This window comes from Vitis riparia, chromosome 3 (genome assembly GCF_004353265.1).
Source record: "Vitis riparia cultivar Riparia Gloire de Montpellier isolate 1030 chromosome 3, EGFV_Vit.rip_1.0, whole genome shotgun sequence".
Classification (NCBI taxonomy): domain Eukaryota; kingdom Viridiplantae; phylum Streptophyta; class Magnoliopsida; order Vitales; family Vitaceae; genus Vitis; species Vitis riparia.
Window position 1 is genome coordinate 4,526,402 of NC_048433.1, and position 19,795 is coordinate 4,546,196.

General features: G+C 33.0%; 1 protein-coding gene across 3 annotated transcripts; it reads right to left on the reverse strand.

Moving 5' to 3' along the window:
• Positions 1-3,470: 3,470 nt before the first annotated feature.
• LOC117911140 lies at positions 3,471-18,340 on the reverse strand. 3 transcript variants are annotated; one of them, XM_034825346.1, is made up of 15 exons: positions 18,022-18,339; positions 17,035-17,437; positions 16,746-16,923; positions 16,521-16,660; positions 13,031-13,886; positions 12,158-12,258; positions 11,889-12,033; positions 11,737-11,805; positions 11,573-11,618; positions 10,285-10,733; positions 7,576-7,655; positions 6,963-7,098; positions 4,988-5,168; positions 4,094-4,176; positions 3,471-3,998 (listed from the first exon to the last, which is right to left on the reverse strand). In XM_034825346.1, the coding sequence occupies exons 1-15, from the start codon at positions 18,119-18,121 to the stop codon at positions 3,891-3,893; spliced, it is 3,075 nt and encodes a 1,024-aa protein (XP_034681237.1). In that variant the 5' UTR covers positions 18,122-18,339; the 3' UTR covers positions 3,471-3,890. The 3 variants fall into 3 exon arrangements, 2 of the variants coding, with proteins under 2 accessions (XP_034681237.1, XP_034681238.1); XR_004650844.1 differs by lacking the exons at positions 3,471-3,998; positions 4,094-4,176 and adding an exon at positions 6,588-6,666 and having other exon boundaries at positions 5,081-5,168; XM_034825347.1 differs by lacking the exons at positions 3,471-3,998; positions 4,094-4,176; positions 4,988-5,168; positions 6,963-7,098 and adding an exon at positions 7,127-7,336 and having other exon boundaries at positions 18,022-18,340.
• Positions 18,341-19,795: the final 1,455 nt, after the last annotated feature.

Sequence of the window (19,795 nt, forward strand, 5' to 3'; positions counted from 1 at the left end):
ATTCTTCTTAAGCTCCTACTAATCAAGCCTTCCAAACCTTCAAACTTTCCACTTGGATTATGGTTTCAAGGAACTCTTTGCACCAAAATTTTTAAAGTTGAAGTCTTTAACCTATTCCTTTAGATAGTAGTTTCAAATCACCCTCTCAAGATATACCAACTTTTGAGTAATCCTCACAAGGTTACATTTTGATAAAATAAAATAAAAAAACGATTTCATAAAATCCTAATACAAGTTTATGCTCGAATGGATACAAGAAAAAATAAGATCGAAGTGCACTACATGGATATGCAAATTTTAAAGCAAAGTACACTTAAAAACTCTTCTTTAATACTCAAATAAAATTCAATAAAGATTTGAAACTCTCTCACACACACATGTAAAATAATAAATTTGGAACATTTAAATAAGAGTTGAAAAACCTAAACTAGTTGTTGAACACAATTTAAGGTTGACCAATCAACCAATCGGTCAAATCATCAACTTATCTTTGGGTAAGAGAAGATATAATAGATGACTGTTAGGCTACAGGACTCAACTAATTGAGTAACTAGTTTAACTAGTACCTTGATCAGTTAAACCAAGTTTTTGTCACTTTAATTTATGAAAAATTTCCTAAACCAACTATCAATTGCTTTGATCAATTATTAATAAAAAAAAATATATAGAAAATGTGAGAAAATAATACACATAATTTTTAATGACTCAAATTGTTTTAATATGAAAACTTAAGATTAAAAAACTTTTTTTAATGATGAAATATAAGTCAAAACATGAGTTTTTATCTTTGAAACAATCAATCTCGCTTATATATATAAACCATTAAACTACATAAATAAATTCTATAGGTTTTGTAACTTTTTCATCTTTAGCACAAAATTTTTGTGAAAACCAGACTAAATTAACTCCTTAACATTTTGAAAACCTTTTTAACCAAGGAAATCATTAATCAAAGTGCATATTCATTTATAAATATTCTTCATCCAATTTATAAATTAAAAAAAAAAAATTGATTTTAGGTGCTCAAAAATTATAAAGCAGTATGAACCTAATGCACTAACAATCTTACAAAAATGTTCTAAAAAAATGACTCTAATCGATCTTTTCTTTGAGATCTTCTACTTTTATTGATTTTTCCTTTAACCTGGTTTATTTTTGTGATCATTACTTTGAAAATCTTTGTATCTAAACACACCTAGGATAAACCATTAATATCAAACCTTATTTTGTTATCATTCAAATTGAGATTAATCAAATCTTGGTTTCATAGTCTCCAATCACCCTCCTATATTATGGTTTCATAGCACCCTTTATAATAAGGCTTTTCAAAACAAAATCTTCAAACTCTTCCCTTTGATTATGGTTTCAAAGCACTCTCACAAGATATATAAATAAAGAAAGCATTCACAATTTATAATATTTACTCAAATGCAATACAAAGAAACTAGAATTCAATGACGCACTAAGATGAAAGCAAGTTTGAAAGTAAGCATACTCTAAAAACACTCCCTCACGAGTTAAATAATATTAAGAAATGATTTAGAACCATTCTTTATATACAACAATAAGTTTGGAAGCTTTAAATAGGAGTTGGGGATTCAAACAAATGGACGACCAACCAATCAAATTGGCTATTAGTTGTTTGGTGGAAAAAGATACAAAATGTAACAATTATGTCGCAAAAGCTCAACCGATCAAACATTGAGTCGACTAGCCCTCAATCAATTGAGTGAACAATCTCAATAAGTTGAGTGAAAAATAATTGATTCGATAAATAGTAACTAGTTGAGCTGCTTTGGTAAAACCTTGGTCAAATATATACAAAATATGCAAGATTAATGTACAAATGACCTTTAATAAGTTGTACGGTCTCATTATAAAAACTTAAGATTGAAAACTCTTTTTAATAATGAAATGCATATCAAAACATGAATTTTTATCCTTAAAATTATTAATCTCATTTTTTATATAAAAATAATTTTTAAAAAATGCATAAATGAGTTCCATAGTTTTTGCAACTTGTAAATCTTTAGCACAAAATTCTTAAGAAACCTAGCTAGATAAACTTTTGTCACGATGAAAACTTTTAAAAATATGAATAGTGTTAACACAAAGGTGGTTTTCCCTTATAAAGATTTTCATCCAATTTATAAAAAAAAACAAAATTAATTTAGGCACTTGGATGATTTTAGGTACTTCAATAAAATGTAATACAATATAAACCTAGTACAAAAAGATCTTAAATAAATGATTTTGATAGATCTTCTCTTTGAGGCTTTTTTTTTTTTTAATTTTTTATTTCTCTTTGGCTTCAATATATTTTTATGATTGTCTTTTTAAAAGTTTTTTTTTGTATAAACACAATTAAACTAGGTAGTGTTTATTTGTTTGGCTTTTTGTTGAAAATAATTTGTTTTCAGAATTTAGGTAGTTTTTTTTTTTTTACTTTTTCATGATTTATTATAAACTTTTTAGTAAATAGAAAAAACTAAAATATGTAACTTTTTCTAAATAAAAAAAATAACATATTAGTTTTTTTTTATTTTTTAATACTTAATAGAAATAAAATACTACAAAAACAAACAACCTAATATTTAATACTATTAAGCACTAAGGTTCTATTTAAAATTAAGTAAAAAACCATACACCACCTAAATCATTAATTTTAAATCTTCTTTAGTTATCATCAATACCAAGTTTAACTAAACCTTAATTTCAAAGCACCTTTGTATCTTTGTTACAACTTACATCCATTGCACTTTAATAATTTTTTTTATTTATATACTTTTCTATACTCAAGCCACTCTTGTATTTAGCCGATAGATAAATGGTTTCCTGGTACAGCCAGGCATGGGCCCACACAATACTTAATTTTTATTTTACTATTTTCATTTATAATAATAATAATAAATGCTTTTCAATAAAACAAGTCATAAACATTATAATATTTTAATTATTTATAAAATATTTATTTTAATGTAATTAAAAAAATTTGAAAATAATTTATAAAAAAATTTAAAATTTTTCAGAAGTTAAAATGGAGCGGAATAAGACGGGTATGGAAAATTCCTATCCCCAAGTCTCCTCGTTTAATGGGACGGAAATGAGAAAATAGGGTGGGGTTGGATGCGAATGACCATCCAATCCATCGGTTGAAAATGAACTCAAAGAAGTATATGTTCGGTGTTCCATCACAAAAGAAACTTGGTTTAATTGTCAAGAGGGGAATTGAAATTGACTCAGTCAAAAGTCAAAGTCATATTGGCCCATAAAAGACAAAAGAATTGGGAGGCCTCATCGGACGGTTCATATCTAAAAATACCCAACCACATGAACCTTTCTACATATGACGGTTGATATACATACCAAGTACCAACTGACATAAACCTTTTTATAAACTCTCGAAAGAAAGCAGTGAAGGGATGGAAACCTTACAGCTAATTAAAGGAAGAAAATCATCAAGAGCTTAGTGGGATAAGAATAAATATATATATTTGAAGATCAACTTGATCTTGAACCCAGTGGAGAAACTTAAAGCTCCTGTTTCTTTAAGCTTGCAATAATCCAAAATCAAATACAAAATCCCTGGAATGGGGTAGATATTGGGAGCAAAAGTTTGAGGTTACAGAGCTGACTTATATACATGATCAGAATGTACAACTTTTGTACAGTAAGAATAAAAGAGATACAGACCTCTTTTGTATTTCCCACATCCCAAAATTGAATTCCATCCGTGCCTATAAAATGCGAAAAAACCAGAGGCGATGCCATTAAAAATGATGGCATTCTGGGATTCCACATCATTGGGAAGGCCGATTTACATCCCCAGAAGGGACCATGAATTTGAACAGAAATAGAACTCTCAGCTTTGTATACAGGTTCAACACGCATCATTTCTTCGCGTGAATATCCAGTACAAGTTCCCGCAGCTCAGGGAACACCGATATTACTAGTAGTTCAAGAATTCCATATGCAAGTTGCTTCACACAGACAGTAGACTGCAATTTTCAATAGATTTGGATGAAATGTCAAGGACATGAGGAAGAAAAGAAAGAGTCATACTGTCATAGTGCAAAAGGTTTGGAGACTTTACCTGAAGGAAATAGTAAATATCTTTTGCACATTTTTTATACTGCTTATGCCCAATCAAGCTTACTAAGGCAGTAGGAGCCCCATCTGAAAAACCGGAAAAAGAGAAGAAATTTAATCAACTGGTTTTCTTCACAGGGCCATGATATCCAATCTTCTTCATAGAATGCGTGGGAGTCAAACAAAAAGAGGAGAACAAGAAAACAAAATGAGACGATTCATGAACTTTTAACTGGTCGTGTTGCTAAATCCTCGTTTAACCTCCTGGCAAATTGGTAATAGGCTGTAGAAAACTGTAACATCATACACTACCTCAGACAGTATGTGATATTTATATTTGCCTGCTTTAACTCTACTAATGAGGAAAGACCATCTACTTGTCAGGGACAATCAGATATTAGTTCACTTTCCAGCTAGATATAAATCAATAACATGATGAAACAAAGACGATGACAAGTTACATGCGATATTGACAATCTGTCTTTGAACTCTCTTTTTTTCAGTTATGAGACACAAAATTTAGGTCTTGCCATGGATGATTAAATACAAAAGAGAGAAAAAAAATTTGTGACTTTGCTTTTGTCAACCAAGCATAGACATTTTCTGAAACAACACATGCAGCTTATATAAGCTCATTAAGATAATCAATTAGCATTTAAACTTTCACAACATAGCAGATGACATTGCATGTTAAGATATACTCAATAAGTTGACGCAAATAAAAATAAGAAAGAAGAATATCAATGCCTGATAGACTGAGAAAGCCGTCTCAAAGGAGTGACCAAAAAATAAACTGATAACAAAATGATTGAAATTTCAGATTTATAAAGACAGATGAAGATCATGAGTAACCTTAAACAAAAACAAATTAATAAGATTTAAGAGGTTGATGACTTACTAAAGATTATTTTCTTGACATCACTAGCTCTACGAGATGCCTCAAATTGTAGCTCAAAAGACCCTGGTTTAAAGGCCTTGCTGCCAGCTACATGGCTTGCAGTTTCAATAGATTGAGAATCATCTGTACTGCTTCCGGTAGTTCCCAATTTTATGAAGAACGTGCCATCAGGCCAGAGAACCTAGCAATGAAATCCATAATTAGATGAACAAAATATATGTAATTTGGGCGTGTGCGTGCAAGTATTCTTTCTCCCAAACAGCTTCCAGAAAGAGTTTGGTTTTAAGAGATGTTCAAGGACACACTAAATTTAAGAAGATAAAAAGTTCAAGGTAAGTTTTACTCATCAAACAGAATATGTGACATTGCCTGCTTTATATGCTATGCAGTAAGAGGGCATGGCCATAAGAGAGACCATAATTTTACTCTGAATAAATAAAGTCTGTAAATGTGATTGGATGAAAATTTAGAGAAGGGATCTGTATACATCTGAAGAAATAGTTTTTGTTACATTCTATGTTCACAAAAAAATCTGCAATGGGCATCAAGATAACCAGCCAATCCATTTGACATGATTTACATGTATGTTATGGGTTAAAGTATCATCATCCCAACACTGTTCACTAAATGAAACAGCTATTCAAATTTCATTCTGCATTTGGTTCAGTCAATCCATCAAAAACTCTTTAATTAAAAATCACAAACATTTTTAGATATTTATTGATGTCCCAATCCACAGTTCTAAAGCTTTCCACTGTGTCTCCATGGAAAAAGTCTTCACCAAACCACTAACGCTCAATAAAGATACCAATGGTCTTAGACTGTTCTGTATCTTCATCACTTCACCCTTTTGGAGATACTTTGCCCTTTTGGTTGGCTGGGCTATCATAGCATTGCAGATGCCTTGTGCCAGTTGGAAGCAATAGGCTCAAGTTAAAGCATGATCTCTAGTATCAACTCTAAATAAATTCCCCAATACTTGTTTTGGATAAATAAAATAAATTACCCTCAATTGGAAGTTTTTAGGTCAGAATTATAGTCAAATGCATGCACAAAGTGGAAGGTAAGGTATCAGACAAATTATCTCAAGCATCATCAAGTGACTCACATTTGACTGAAACATGATGCAACAATACAATACATAGTAGTGTGCTGAATAATCCTTTTTTTAACAGGAAAATAGAAAGCATGTATTAAGGAGTGCCTAGCAAAAAGAGGGGCCTCAATTCCCATACACTGGGAGTACACAGAGAGAGAAGTGTGCAGGACTTTCATTATAAAAAAAAAAAAAGAAGCAAAGCTTACTCTTATGATAATAAATAAACCAAATTGTTCAATTAAAATCATTATTTGGAAATGATGATTGTCTCATCTTGAAATATTGCATGAACGAACAGTCGAGGAGAGAGGTTTGAAGGTGATCCATACCAGTCATGTAGCCCTTTCAGAGTAGCATTGCATGTTAAAAATCCAACTCTCATGCTAATTCCTCCTAAGAGTCTAATTTCTAGAAATCTAGCTCTTTGTGATGAGGGAAGAATTACCAGCTCTAATACTGTGAAAAAAAAATATATAAAAAACACATATCAGAGTTTCTTACATTGTTTTTCCACAGTATTAGTAACATTTTACACTCAGGCTTGGGCAGAGGTATTGACCGGCGCGTCCTGTCAATCAAACTGAGCACTGAGTCAGTTGGACTAAACCTCAGCACATCCCAAATCGCACATCTGGGGGGACAAACACTCAGGCCGAGGGGCTCCATCCAAAACAAAGACTACAGCCCACCCCAAGATTCATAGCAGGAACAATAGAGCATGGTTCCAAGAAGTTAGTAAAAAAAATTCATCTTCTGAGTCATACAAGTGGCTTGGTATGTGATGCAGTTAATTACAAGCATATTACTCAAGCTTTATGTTTATGGATAGATAAAGCCATTTCTGCAAACAAGGACTGAAAATGGTTAAGAACTTACATCTTGGACCCACCGAATTCCTTGAGCAATAACTTCCTCTTTCCTGAGTAGTTGAATTTGCCTCAAGAGCCAATCATCAATAGCATCTTCCATTATTAACTGCAATATTTGCTTTGATATCCAAAAGACCTGTCTTCTGCATTGACGAGAAAAAAGCATGTGTCAAAACCCAAGTATTAAAAAAAGGGGGAAACACAAGAATAGAACTATCAAGTAAAACTGGTTAATTAGTCCCCAAGTTACCACTTCCAAGATAAACTAATCAACTTAACCCAGGTAATGTAATTCTTATGGAGTAATAATTTTTTTTACTCTGAAATGACAACGTATGCCATCCACTTCATTTGTTGTCAAGATCTCCATCCAACATCAATCTAAAAAGTTTTAAGAAAAATCAAGAAATGGTTCAAATGTTTTTCAATCATAATTCTATTATTGTCAAAACAAGATCTATTGTAACAAAAACAGACAACATAATATCACTTCAGGTGAAAATCTGAGGACTAGAGTTTTTGAAATGCATCAACACAATTCATCATTTTGATTTTGATTTTTTTATTTGAAACTATAAAGAAAGAGATAGTTAATGAAACAAAGCAAAAAATTAACTTGCCTTAGCCAACCTCTTCTCTTGAGCTGAAATACCTTATCAACTAAATTCAACAACGGAACACTTACATTAGGTGGTGCCCACTGCAAGGAATATAAAAAGGTGTTAAACATAGCCAAAGATATTTGTTGCAAGAGATAAGTAAACAATCAAGCAAGATGCTTTAAATTCAAAAAGACACTAAGTTTTTTTATGCTTCTTGTAGTAGGGAATCAGGCATGAAGCAAAGACAAGGCAAATATATAAATATGTAGTACTATACAAAACTATGCCACATGGGAACAACAGATATTTTTGGTTCATCTCTCTAAATCTCTACACTAACAAGTAACAATTGCATAACTTGAATTGCTCTTCAACCCTTTAAAGAGTTTACCGAATCACACTTCTTTTAGATGCACCTTGCTAAGCATAAAGGAGTTATCCTCCACACTTCCCTTCTCCTATTATCAAACTTCTATGCCACCCAGCCAATACTGGCCTCATGGAACATGATAACACCCAACTCAGACAAGATAAGATGAAACTCAAAGTCCATATGTTCCCAGCCATCTAACAACACAGCACAATCAGTATCCCCTCATTCTTCTTATACATATAACACCAATTCTTGGAATCATCCTCTACCTTCTTACCTGCTGATCTATGGTTGAAATCCTATTCCAAACTGCTGTCCACATGAAAAAGGCCACCCAGATCTTTTGCTGGAAAGTCACTCTCATCCCTGCTATCCATGGCCCAATAAATGGATTTTAACACAATATTTTTTATCCCGAGGACAGCTGCCATTCAATGGCAACATCTCTGCCTTGACTGATCTCCATTTTATACAGGTGTTCCATGAAACAAAGCACTTCCACTAGCTCTCTTGTTTCAATGACTCCTCCACCCATTAATCTCCGACCCTCACTTCTGTCCATCTGGATGGACTGGATGGCAACTTCAGTTCATGCTTGTCAATATTTATCTTTCATATACTCCTTTCATCACTGTCCAAGCATCATTCAACATTTTGAGATCAGCTGCAATCTCTAATACCAGTTCTTGAGACTTCTAGAAGGCTGTGACAAAGACACCCCATCATCTCTGCTTTGCTATACCACCTATTGGGCTATTCCTTGGTGGTCTACATTCTTAATGTACTTATTCCAGTTTTATTTTGCCATCATCAACATTAACATTCCCAGTCCATGTATACTCGTTTAGGTTTAAAATTTTCGTACAATGGGAAGAATTAACATCGATAAATTAATTATTTCCACAATAAACATATTACATACTTCACATGCATATATATAATTTTTTTCCCCAATAATTTGAATTAGATCCTTTGATTTATGACATGATACCATCTACTCTGGTTCCAAAATACAATTTGCTTTTAACTGCTATAAACAATATCAGATTATAGTGCTCCATACTCTCATCTTATGCTTTCTTTCCATACTTCATTAATTGCTAGAATGAAGAAATAGCACCAATCCTTGATTCCCTAGGCATTTAGCATAACTTGTTTCTTGTGAATAATTATGGTTAAAAAATAAGATAAATGAATAAATAAATAAATAAAAACTTGTTTGGTGCTTAGAAAAAGCGTTTGCAATCTTAGCAGAATTTTAGTTGTCTAATAAGAGAATGAATATGAAAATAGCATTAGATATAAGCAGTACAAGAACTAGAGTAAAAGTCCAATAAAGGATGCACAATATCCATGTATGTTGGAGATGATCAAGTGTCTTATCAAAAAAGGGGAAAAGAAAAGACACAAAAAAGGGAAATGCTGATTACAAGTAGTAGAGCAGAGTATGTAAGACAATGAGCCTCAAAATTAGAAATGAGGTTACAAAATAAAACAAAGAGTTAGTTTACCTATCACAAAATAAAACAAAGAGTTAGATGCCATAGGTGAAAGAATAAGGAAGCAAACTTATCATTGCATTAGATGCCCAAAAACCAAAGATAACACATGCAGGGAGAAGAACTCCAATATAGATGGTAGGTCATGACACAGCAAAGAGCTTCCCAAACATGCATGGTAGTGGTAAGAAACATTCCAACACGTCATAAATGAATGGAAAATATGGCTAAATAAAGCTGATAGAATAGGGTCTCTGCAACCAAAGTTTAACAGTTGATCTAAGTCCAAAAGGATGATGATTATAGAAGGGCTCTTTTGTGGGAAAAAAAAGGAAAAAACTGTGGAAGTCCATCCCGCTGTACATTTTTTGGACGATTTGGAAGGAGAGGAATAGGCTAACTTTTAGGGGGGGGGGGGTTAGCAATTTAGAAGTTAAAAACTTCTTTTGTGTGTAATTTATGGGGTTGGGCTAAATTGTACATTGGAGAGGAGCCGCTCTCCCTTATAGGCTTCTTGGAGTGGTTAGCCTCCACTTAGGGGTTGGTGTGTTTTGTTCTTTTTTGGTTGGGAGGCCTTAGTCGCCTCGTATACTTCCTGTATGCTTTGCGGCTCTTTTGCCTCCTGATAATATATTCTGCGTTTACTTATAAGAAAAAAAAAGAGTTTCTTTTGCATGCAATGCCCATCTTCATTAATCAAACAAGAATCAGTAGGAAGAAGCCCCAGCTGAGGACCAAAAATTTGTTGACACCAACAAAACTAGGTATTTGGAGATGCATCTCCAGTGACAAGCAATGAGTAAAATAGGGGGGGAGGACAAACAAACAAACAAAACTCTGGTGAATGTATAATACCTCAGGTGGCATTCCAACTAGATCCACCAATGGATCAGAGGTCAACAGAAAATTTGCTGCTTGGTCAATCCATTCTGATTTCATTTCTGAACCATGTTTCTCCCCAGAATCTAAGCTTTTAGGCTCATTACCACGTTTGATCACCCTAGGTGGAAAACCCTTTGAGTTCAATTCATTATCCGAATGCCATCCAAGAGCTTGTGCACTAGATTCAACTTCCTCATGGCCATGGGTTCCATCTTTATCACCTTCCTCATATTCAGAAAAGCTACTTTCTGTTTTCATCATGTCATGTCTTAAAGCTTCATCTGCATGCCAGGACAAGTTCGTGCCTGAAATTGGAGAGGCATCATTAGGGGAGGAAGATGAGCCGACAACCTTTCGCATTAAGCCATCTGAAACCCCTTTGACTTGCCGAACAATATCATCCACAGCATCATCCACATTTACTGCGATTTTAAAAAACAAAGAAAGAAATGTCGTCTGAGACCCCTAATAATCAAAGAAAAGGAATACTGTCAAACACCAAAAATCAATCAGCTAATATTTTTATCATCATGAGCAGCTATGAAAAATATCCTTGTACGGTTTTCAAAGAATTAGCGTTTGGATCATAAAGACTCTTCACCATATGAATTTCAGAATTATATGGTCATGGAGAACTTCAGTACAAATCCTCTACAAACACAAGGTAACTCCTAATCCATATTCTATAGGGATGAAAGGACATACATCCTTTACAAACCATTGTAAGTAAATAAAGGCAGCAGCAAAAATCATCACATTCAGAGCATCAAAATCAAGGTACAAACAACAGAGACCTATTACAGTAATTGAACAGAATATCCATTAACTCATAATCATAACATACAAATTGCCACAAGAAACAGGCCTTTAATATAATTTATCCACATAAGCTGATTGTGTAGCATGCACTAAAGAATGTGCCATACAGCTTAAATAAATTCATAGAAATGCAGTTAAAACATTTTAATCTTCAGAAAACAATAAATGACAACAGGGAATAATGATGCATATGTGTTTCATTGTCTGCATTATAGCAACCTGGTTTCGTACAGGCTTGCTTTGGGATCCTGTAAACAGACTTACACAGTGGAAGTGTTTTATTTACACAATATAGACATTAAAGTCACATCCATAGACATTCTAGTCCAAGAAAAAGGGTGCATAAGAATGACATTTAAATGAATGTGCTAAAAATTGGATATCAATGCAGCATATTCAAATTGCTAAAATGATGTTACAGCCAAGAAGAAAAACCACACACCTGCCAGGGTTCTCATCACTGAGGAAGACTTTCCAAAAGAGTAATTCTTCATGAATAAGAGATAGTCATTAGACCATTTAGACATCATTCAGCTTAAAAAGAACACAAGCTATAATAGAACAACCATCTTAAATCATAGAACAAAACATCAAGATTATGCACACCTTAGAGGAAAGGTTTAAAAAGTCCCACACTTCATGTTGTTCAGCAACATTGGCTATTGACAGCAAATCCTAGAAAGTTAACATAATTAAAACAACATGACTATGAAATAAACATATAACAGAAGAAATGCAGAGAGGGGACTAAATAATACTTGCAAATATTTGTCAAGCTGAATGCAGCGCTGATGAACAAAAGAATCTTCTGTGCTTGATGAAAATATCCTTTTGGGAGGTAAATGTAATGTATAATTAGGAATATCCTTGAGGTGCCGATGCAATCTCTCAAAATTCCTATATCTGCTGACAAAAAAATGAAATAAAAATTCAACCAGTCCCAGGTCCCAATTGTGTGCTGAGCAAGAAACTTCAGGAACTTTCTTAATGCAATGAAGAATAGAAACAGTTCATAATGGAGCAAGACCTTCTCTTCACAAACCAAGTTTTGCTCTCTGCATCTGTCACTGCAATTGAATAAACAGCAAAAGATTTTGACCCAAGTTTCTCAAAGTAAGCTCCTATAACCTGAAAAGACAAAAGTAGTGTAAAAAATTGGTGGAAAAATTAGGTAGTAGATAATCAACTTAGATTCAAAATGCCAGTTTTAAGATGCTAGAGGCAGAGGCTAAGCTTTTTTGCTTGCCTCAAACTGTAAGGCATGCATATCATAATTTATAAATTTATTTTTTAAAAATAATAATAAAATATAGGAAAACAATTAAAATGCAGAAAAAGAACTGGATAAAAGTTTTCAAGATTTGCATCAGAGGTCTTAAAATTTTCAAAATGCAGGGGGAAAAGGGAATTAAATAAAAAAAAAATTCAAAGTTTGTGGCACAGGTCTTTAAGTTCCAGAGGGTATAACCACAAAAACCTTTTTTGAGGCATTGTATTACTTTGACATCGCCAATTAAAAGAACAGTTTCTAAGAATTTCAGAGCTACAGGCCATAGAGAAACTAAATTGAGCTGCCAATTTGGATTAGACTTAACTAGTGTGTGAGCCACAATTTTGAAGTAAAATGAATTAGGTTGTGAGATGGATGTCTTATGAGAATCATCCAATTATCTAAGCCTCAACTTTTGGCCTAGGGGCATTTCCTTGAGCCTCTGTTCAAGGCAAGCCTCAAGGTGCAACTAACAAAAAGTTATTAAAATAACAACCCAAAGCAAGTATAAGATGTTTACAGAGCAAAGTGCGTGAACCAGCTCTGACTTAAATCCTCCATTTCTATAAATTTTATTTATAATTCATTTTCTAAAATAATGCATCTCATGAACTTTTGAGCAATGCTCACCCTGCACTTGAGCTTAGGATCATGTGGCCCCCCACCGCGGATCATCATATCTGAGGGGTTATTAACACGATACACTTCATTATCCCGATCAAAATTTGGGCTGTAGAACTCTGAAATAATCGGCCCTCCACCTTCACCTGTAAATGCTTTTTTATTGTCAGGTTCGGCTTTTAAAGCAGAAGTACTATTTGATCTCTTAAGTCTGCTTTTATTTCCATCAGCAGTAACAATGGTATTATCCTTCAATCCATCAACAAAATACCCTCCATCAAGAGAAGATCCCTTGTTTAGATCCTGTGACAACTGTGTCATATCATTGTGTCCATCACTTAATTGTGCATCAACACTTAATCCAGCTGTTCGCGGCACCATAGCTCTCTCTTCTGGTCTAGCATTAGAATGTCGAGGCCTGATGGTTAGTATTTCCTTTTCCAAATTTTTTGTAGATACAGAACTACTGATTCTTGAACCCTTCACTCCAGGAGCCTGAGATTCTGCCTTAACATCCTTGCGAACTTTAGCTTTATAATTTCTTCCTTTAGTCCACATGTTTTCAAGATTTTCAGGAGTGAGAACTTCCGTTCGTCTCTGGGTTGCGGCTTCTAGTAAACGAGCCCAATCAGCAGGCCGTGGCTGCATAGTATCTTCATGATCCCCTGAATCATCCAACTCAGTCCCTCCATTATAGGAGGCTGCATACTTTCTCGAGGTAGATTCACCATTTTGTGAACTTCCAGCCGCAACAGAATTGTTATGGTCAAGACCCACTGTACTAAATAATTGATTATCAGCTAAGTCTTTAGAACTACCATCTTTTATGGCAAGGAAGAGACATTCAATCAACTCGTTGATGTATCTGGACATAGAGATTATTTGACAATAGGATTAGATGTCCCAATGAAGGGAAAAAGGCATAGAACAATTCCTGAACTTTTTGATAAATCTATATACAAGGATAAGTTCAAAAAATGACCAATGTAACACATTCCATATCAGCATAGCCACCCTCATGAAGAAGAAACAATATAAAAATCCATGAGGGCAGAAAGTTTGCAACAACTGTAGAAAAACCATTTAAATGTAAAAAAATCATAAATGTGACAAGTAACACCAGTACAAACTGAAACAAAAGTGCATAATAATATATCATCACATATGACACAATGAGTGCTCTGATGTACCGATATATGGTCAAAACCATGAATTAGAACAATACTAATTACAACTTCACATAAAATGTCATTAACCAAATTTTCGAGAAACAAATGATAAATAAATTTAATTTATCTGAACATATATTCTCAACACAATCTGTTCTTAATCAGCCACAAATTTACATTATGTCAAATCAGAACCCAAAGACCAACTATTTTAATTTTCAAGACTAGGAATTATTGTAATATTATTGGCAAAAATAAATTTTAAAAATTAAATTTCACAGCATAAGTAAAGACACAAAACCTATACAAACTCAATCGAAAATGATAAACTTGTCATATGTGAGCATGTTTATTTAACATTGTTTTATAAGCATAAATGAATACAATCCCTTTTTACAGTCATTTCAACTTCAATGCAAATACACCTGTAGTGGTCAAAGGTCAAGAGTGGATTTGACATGAGAGGTTGGAAGTTCAAGTCACCATGTAAGACAACAAAGCTGTCTTTTTTTTTAATCATAAACAAACATATTCATTAATATGTATTTAAAAGTACAAGTAAAGGATGAGGAATCCCTTGCAAATTTACAAACTCTAATCAAAGCAGAGGTGGAGAAGCCTTCTCCAAAATACCACACAAGACTACACATTATTTGGTTATGTCTAGATGCACCAACAATAGCATTATTTGGTTTGCTATCGTTCTCCTTTCAATCTCATTGATTGGTTCAAGTTCATGATCATCAAGAGATTCAAGACAGTGAACCATTGTGACAGATGTGATCAGGAAAATAAGCATTGGAGCCAGATGAGCTGGACACTCCTGGCCACTGGCTGATGCCATCATCATAACAGGATACTCTAATATTTCACATAATTTTCACACATTTATACATGGGAATGTCGGTTAGGGTTATACAATAAAAACATTGGATATTTTAGGTTTGGAGTGGCTTGGCATGAGCCCTCCTCTAACCTTAATTTTCACAACAATGAATTTTCTTCCCCTCTCCTCCATGCCCACATCCATTACAATACATGTAGCCATATAGATTTTATTGTGCTTGTGAGTTCATTTTATTTCAATTCATCCTTTTTTGTCAGCATTTATTGGAAAGAACCTGGGCAAGACTTGGCACTAAAGGCCTGAACAATTGGATGGCTGAACATGCTAAAATTTCCTAAGGAATCGGGCACCAGTTTAGAGGATCAGGGCAACACCCACTTAAAATACGCTCACAAAACATGTTTAATATCTCTCTCTCTCTCTCTCTCTCTCTCTCTTAATTAGATTTCCTTTTTGTTGATAAAAGAAATTGCACTATTGCAATCTTACACAACGCAAAAGATTGAGTGAAGCAACTTGGGTTTAAATTTTAACAATTGATCAACTTAAAAGGAGAGGATGGGCAATGCCTAACTGACGCTACATGTGCAAAAATGAGGAAAAATCGGCTAATTATTTGCTTCTCCATTGTCTTTAGGCTAGTTTCCTGTGGCAAATTGTTTTATCTATTTTTGGAGTAGCTTGGGACTTGGGTGATGCACTTCACCATAAGAGGAAATCTATTGAATTGCACGGATCTTTCATGGGAAAGAAATGGAAAAAAGCTGGAGGAATGCCCCCTTGCACTTGTTTTGGATGTTGTGGAAGGAAATAACAGGTCTTTTGAAGATCCAGAATAGTCAAATCAAAAAATCAAATTCTATTTCATGAGTACTTTTCCGGAATGGATTAAAGTATATATTGGTGATCGTTCTTCATCAAATATTGACTTTGTTGATTGGCTTAGCTTAAAGTAAGGAAAGGGATGTTGTTTTTTGTGTTTCTCTCCATTTTAAGTGTGCCTTTGGTGGGTGTACATTGATGCGCCTTTTGCTTAGGTGTCTTTAATATGCATTCACTATTTCCCTATAAAATAATAATAATAATAATAATAATAATAATAATGATAATAATGCAACAAAGCGAAAACCCTCACTACTTAATAAACCAAATGAAAGTCAGACTCTAAAATAGAATGAGCTGTTTCTTCCATCACATCTAAATTGAATTGACGGGCGCACATTTCTACATGGGTATTTTCTGAGAGAGGGACATATTACATCAATTTTCAGTCCTCCCATACAGCCATTGATTATCACACTAAGATTTCCAGATCATTTTCACATTTACAGACAATCAATAGGGAAACCCTGAGAAATATTTTTATTCATGAAAAATATTTTATATTATTAACCCTTCACATTAGACAATTTTTGCAGACTAAAGCAAAAAATTGATACTAAAATAATTGAAAATAAAAACCAGTAAGTTTTATATTACTTACATAGGGCTTGCTAAATTCATAACAGGCTGCATTACCAAGCAAGTTACAATCTCTCGAGCAATGCATCGAACCAGGGGGCATTGAGCTTCCCGTGGCCTTAGCACCACAGCTAACAGTCCACCAATAAGCCGCTGAAGAACCTATTGAAAATCCATGAGTTAAACACCATACAAATAGTAAAATCCATGAGCAAAAGGTCCATTCAAAGGAACACTCCACTCACACCTTGTACTCACACTCGGAAGATATCAACGCAGGATGAAGCTCCTTCGAAGCCATAAGATGGTGTTTCAACCTTTCATCCCTTTCTTCAGAAGAAAGTGTTCCCATAACATCCACACCAATAGCAGCTTGGTTTCTTCTGAAAAGATCTAGATGATTCCCTATCAAGTCAACAATATCCCTGAAACATTGATAGTCATTTGGTTAAGATGTTCCAGCAACTCAACTATGGTACACACTTAATGACACATAACAATTTTTTAAAACAAAAAAATAAAAACAAAAGAAGAACCTTGTTAACAAATCAACAAGGTTTATCTCTTTAACCCTTCCGGAAATTTCACCAAGAACATCCATGATTACTGCACGTATCAGCTCAGGGGCCTCTCTGTCTGGTGTTATATCTGAATACCACAAATCTACCACAAAATCCTTTAGAATCTTATCAATAAACCCACTCATAGCAGCCTCCACAATGGGAGAATCAATTTTTCTCTTCCATTTTGGCGGGGGTGGTGAAGTGGCAAGGCGTGAGTCATTCACAGACAACTGCTTCTTTTCCAAATGAGATAGAAATGTCAGCCGAGGAACTGATCGTACCCTCCACCGGAACTCCACCTCATTAGACAAAATGCGTAATGCGGAAACCAAAAGAATTGATATGGGTATATTCATCCACATTGATTTACTTGTATCTGCAATGAACATTAAAATAATTGAAACTCATCAGACATGAAAAGAACTGGAAGAATTGAAGGAATGTAAAAAAGGTAACTCAGAGTCTCATTCTCAAGATGGAGAAACCTCCAAAACAACTAAAACAGTCCCAATAAAAGTACCCAGATTGATAAATTCAGCAAATTTTCCTCACTCAAACGTTTTTTACCACCGTGTGCTAGATGAAAATATAGAAAAGAAAAGAAACCAAAGCTTTGCAACTTAAATCTTGTCAATAAAAAGGACTTCCAAAAGCACTGCATTCCTAAAATTTCCCAATAATAGAAACCAAAATTTGGCATGACCAAATTTTCTCTCACAACCGCAGAAAACTCTACTCGACTCATTTACAATTCCAGGATGCAAATAGCAAGAAAGAAATACATGCCTATGTTAACAAATCAATAGTCGTAAAAAATAAACCCTAATCCCGGTAAAAAAAAAAAGTCAATTCTACAGCATCACATGACCGAAAATCATCTCAAAAGCGAAAAATAAATCAAAACAAATAGAAAAGCATCGTCAATCATCCAAAGAAAACGAATTGAATGAGACGACTTACGAGAAAGAAAATAAGAAATTGCGAAAATACACAAAGCCCACCAAACCGTTCGAAGTTTGGCCTCCTCAATCAGATCTTGCAAAGTCTCCATCGCCTTCATCTTCCCAAACCCTAGTATTCACCTATGAAACAGAAGATTCTATCTCAAAGAAGCACCAATTAAAAATCTAAAAATCATCCGCGTTTCAGTTTCAAGATGAAGAATGGAATTGAAAAGTGGGGTTTCTTCGTTGGCCAAAATAGAAGGTGATGACCTGAAATTTCTTAGTTTCCTCAGGCGAGAGAAAGAGAGAAAATGCAAGAAGAAAATACGTGGGAAAAAGGAAGACTTGTCGTTACTCGTTAGGAAAAGTCTGTCGAAGTTTGGGAAGTAAATGACGGATTTACCCTTTTTTGTGTATATAAATGAAAATTATGGAATCTAACACCTGTCATTGTTTGTAAATTAATGACCAGTATGATCATAGAAAACAACTTTTTGAATTAAAAAAAATGTGAACATTTTAATAATTGAAAAAATAAATTATTTAATAATAGCCGTGAGATTTGTTTTTATATTTTTATTTATACATTTTAAAAAGTTTCAAAATATTTTGGCATGGTGCTTTTGTGAGTGATTCTTGAAAATGTTTATAACATTTTCAAGAATCTGTTTCATGGTGATTTTAAAAAGCGTTTTTAATCTAAAAAGTGTTTTTTTAAATAAAAAAAATTTTAAAAGAGATTTTAGAAAATATTTATAACACTTAAATAATAAAAAATTTTAAGTATTAAAAATATAAAAAAAGTTTTCTATAATCACTATCAAACGAATTCTAAAAGTGCGTGGTAGTGATTTAGAAAACGTTTTTAATATTTCTAACGATTAAATGATAATCAAGTATTAAAAATATTATATGCGTTTTCTAAAATCAGTATCAAACGGGTTCTAAGTATTTGGTAAATTTCAGGAAATACTTTTAAAAATACAAAAAAAAAAAAAATCATTTATGTGTTGAAAATTCACTTATAGTGTTTTCTCGAAAAAAGTTAGCAAGTGATTTTCATAAAAACACCATAAGATAAAACACTTCAAGTAAAAATATCGTTAAATCGTCCTCTTTATATTAAAAATAATAATGGAGGTGAATAAAAATATCACATGAAAAAAATTATTTATAAAATAAATTTATTTTATTTCTAATAAATAATTTAAATATCCAATAAATAGAAAATTAATAATATATTATTCTTGTGTCTTATTTTAATGTTTTAAACATGTTCTTTACTTAAATTATTTCTAATAATAAATATATGATTATGAAAAAAAGACATCATAAAATTAGAGAAAGGAGGTTAATAAGGAGATTGAAAAAAAAAAGTATTATAAATATGTAATATTAATAATTTGTCTTTTTTTCTAATTTATTATAAGATTGAAAAAAACAATTATATGTATCATTTTTAATGTTGAAAAGGAAATTAAATATCAATTAATAGTAGACAAGCTTAATTTAATTCTGTATAGAATGTTTTGGTCATGGAAAGAAAAATAGGAAATATTTCTTCTTCTTTTTTTCCATTTAATTTACATGGAAAGTAAAAAGAAAAAAAAAAAAATATACTGAAACTATTTCATTACATATTTTGAAATTCTTGATTTTTTAAATAGAAAAAAATTATATAAATGTGAAAATTATATTAAAAAAATGCATTAAATTTAAATTTATTTTTTGTTTTTCTTTTTTTTATTCTCCACTTTTCTTTTTTGTCACACTTTTTATATCCAAATAGG

Coding starts and splice junctions, on each gene's coding strand:
- LOC117911140 (XM_034825346.1), bottom strand. CDS start 18,121: ATGAAGGCGATGGAGACTTTGCAAGATCTGATTGAGGAGGCCAAACTT. Junction 16,661..16,745: donor CTTCCGAGTGTGAGTACAAG/GTGTGAGTGGAG, acceptor GATTTTCAATAG/GTTCTTCAGCGGCTTATTGG. Junction 3,999..4,093: donor ATATTTACTATTTCCTTCAG/GTAAAGTCTCCA, acceptor TGAAAATTGCAG/TCTACTGTCTGTGTGAAGCA.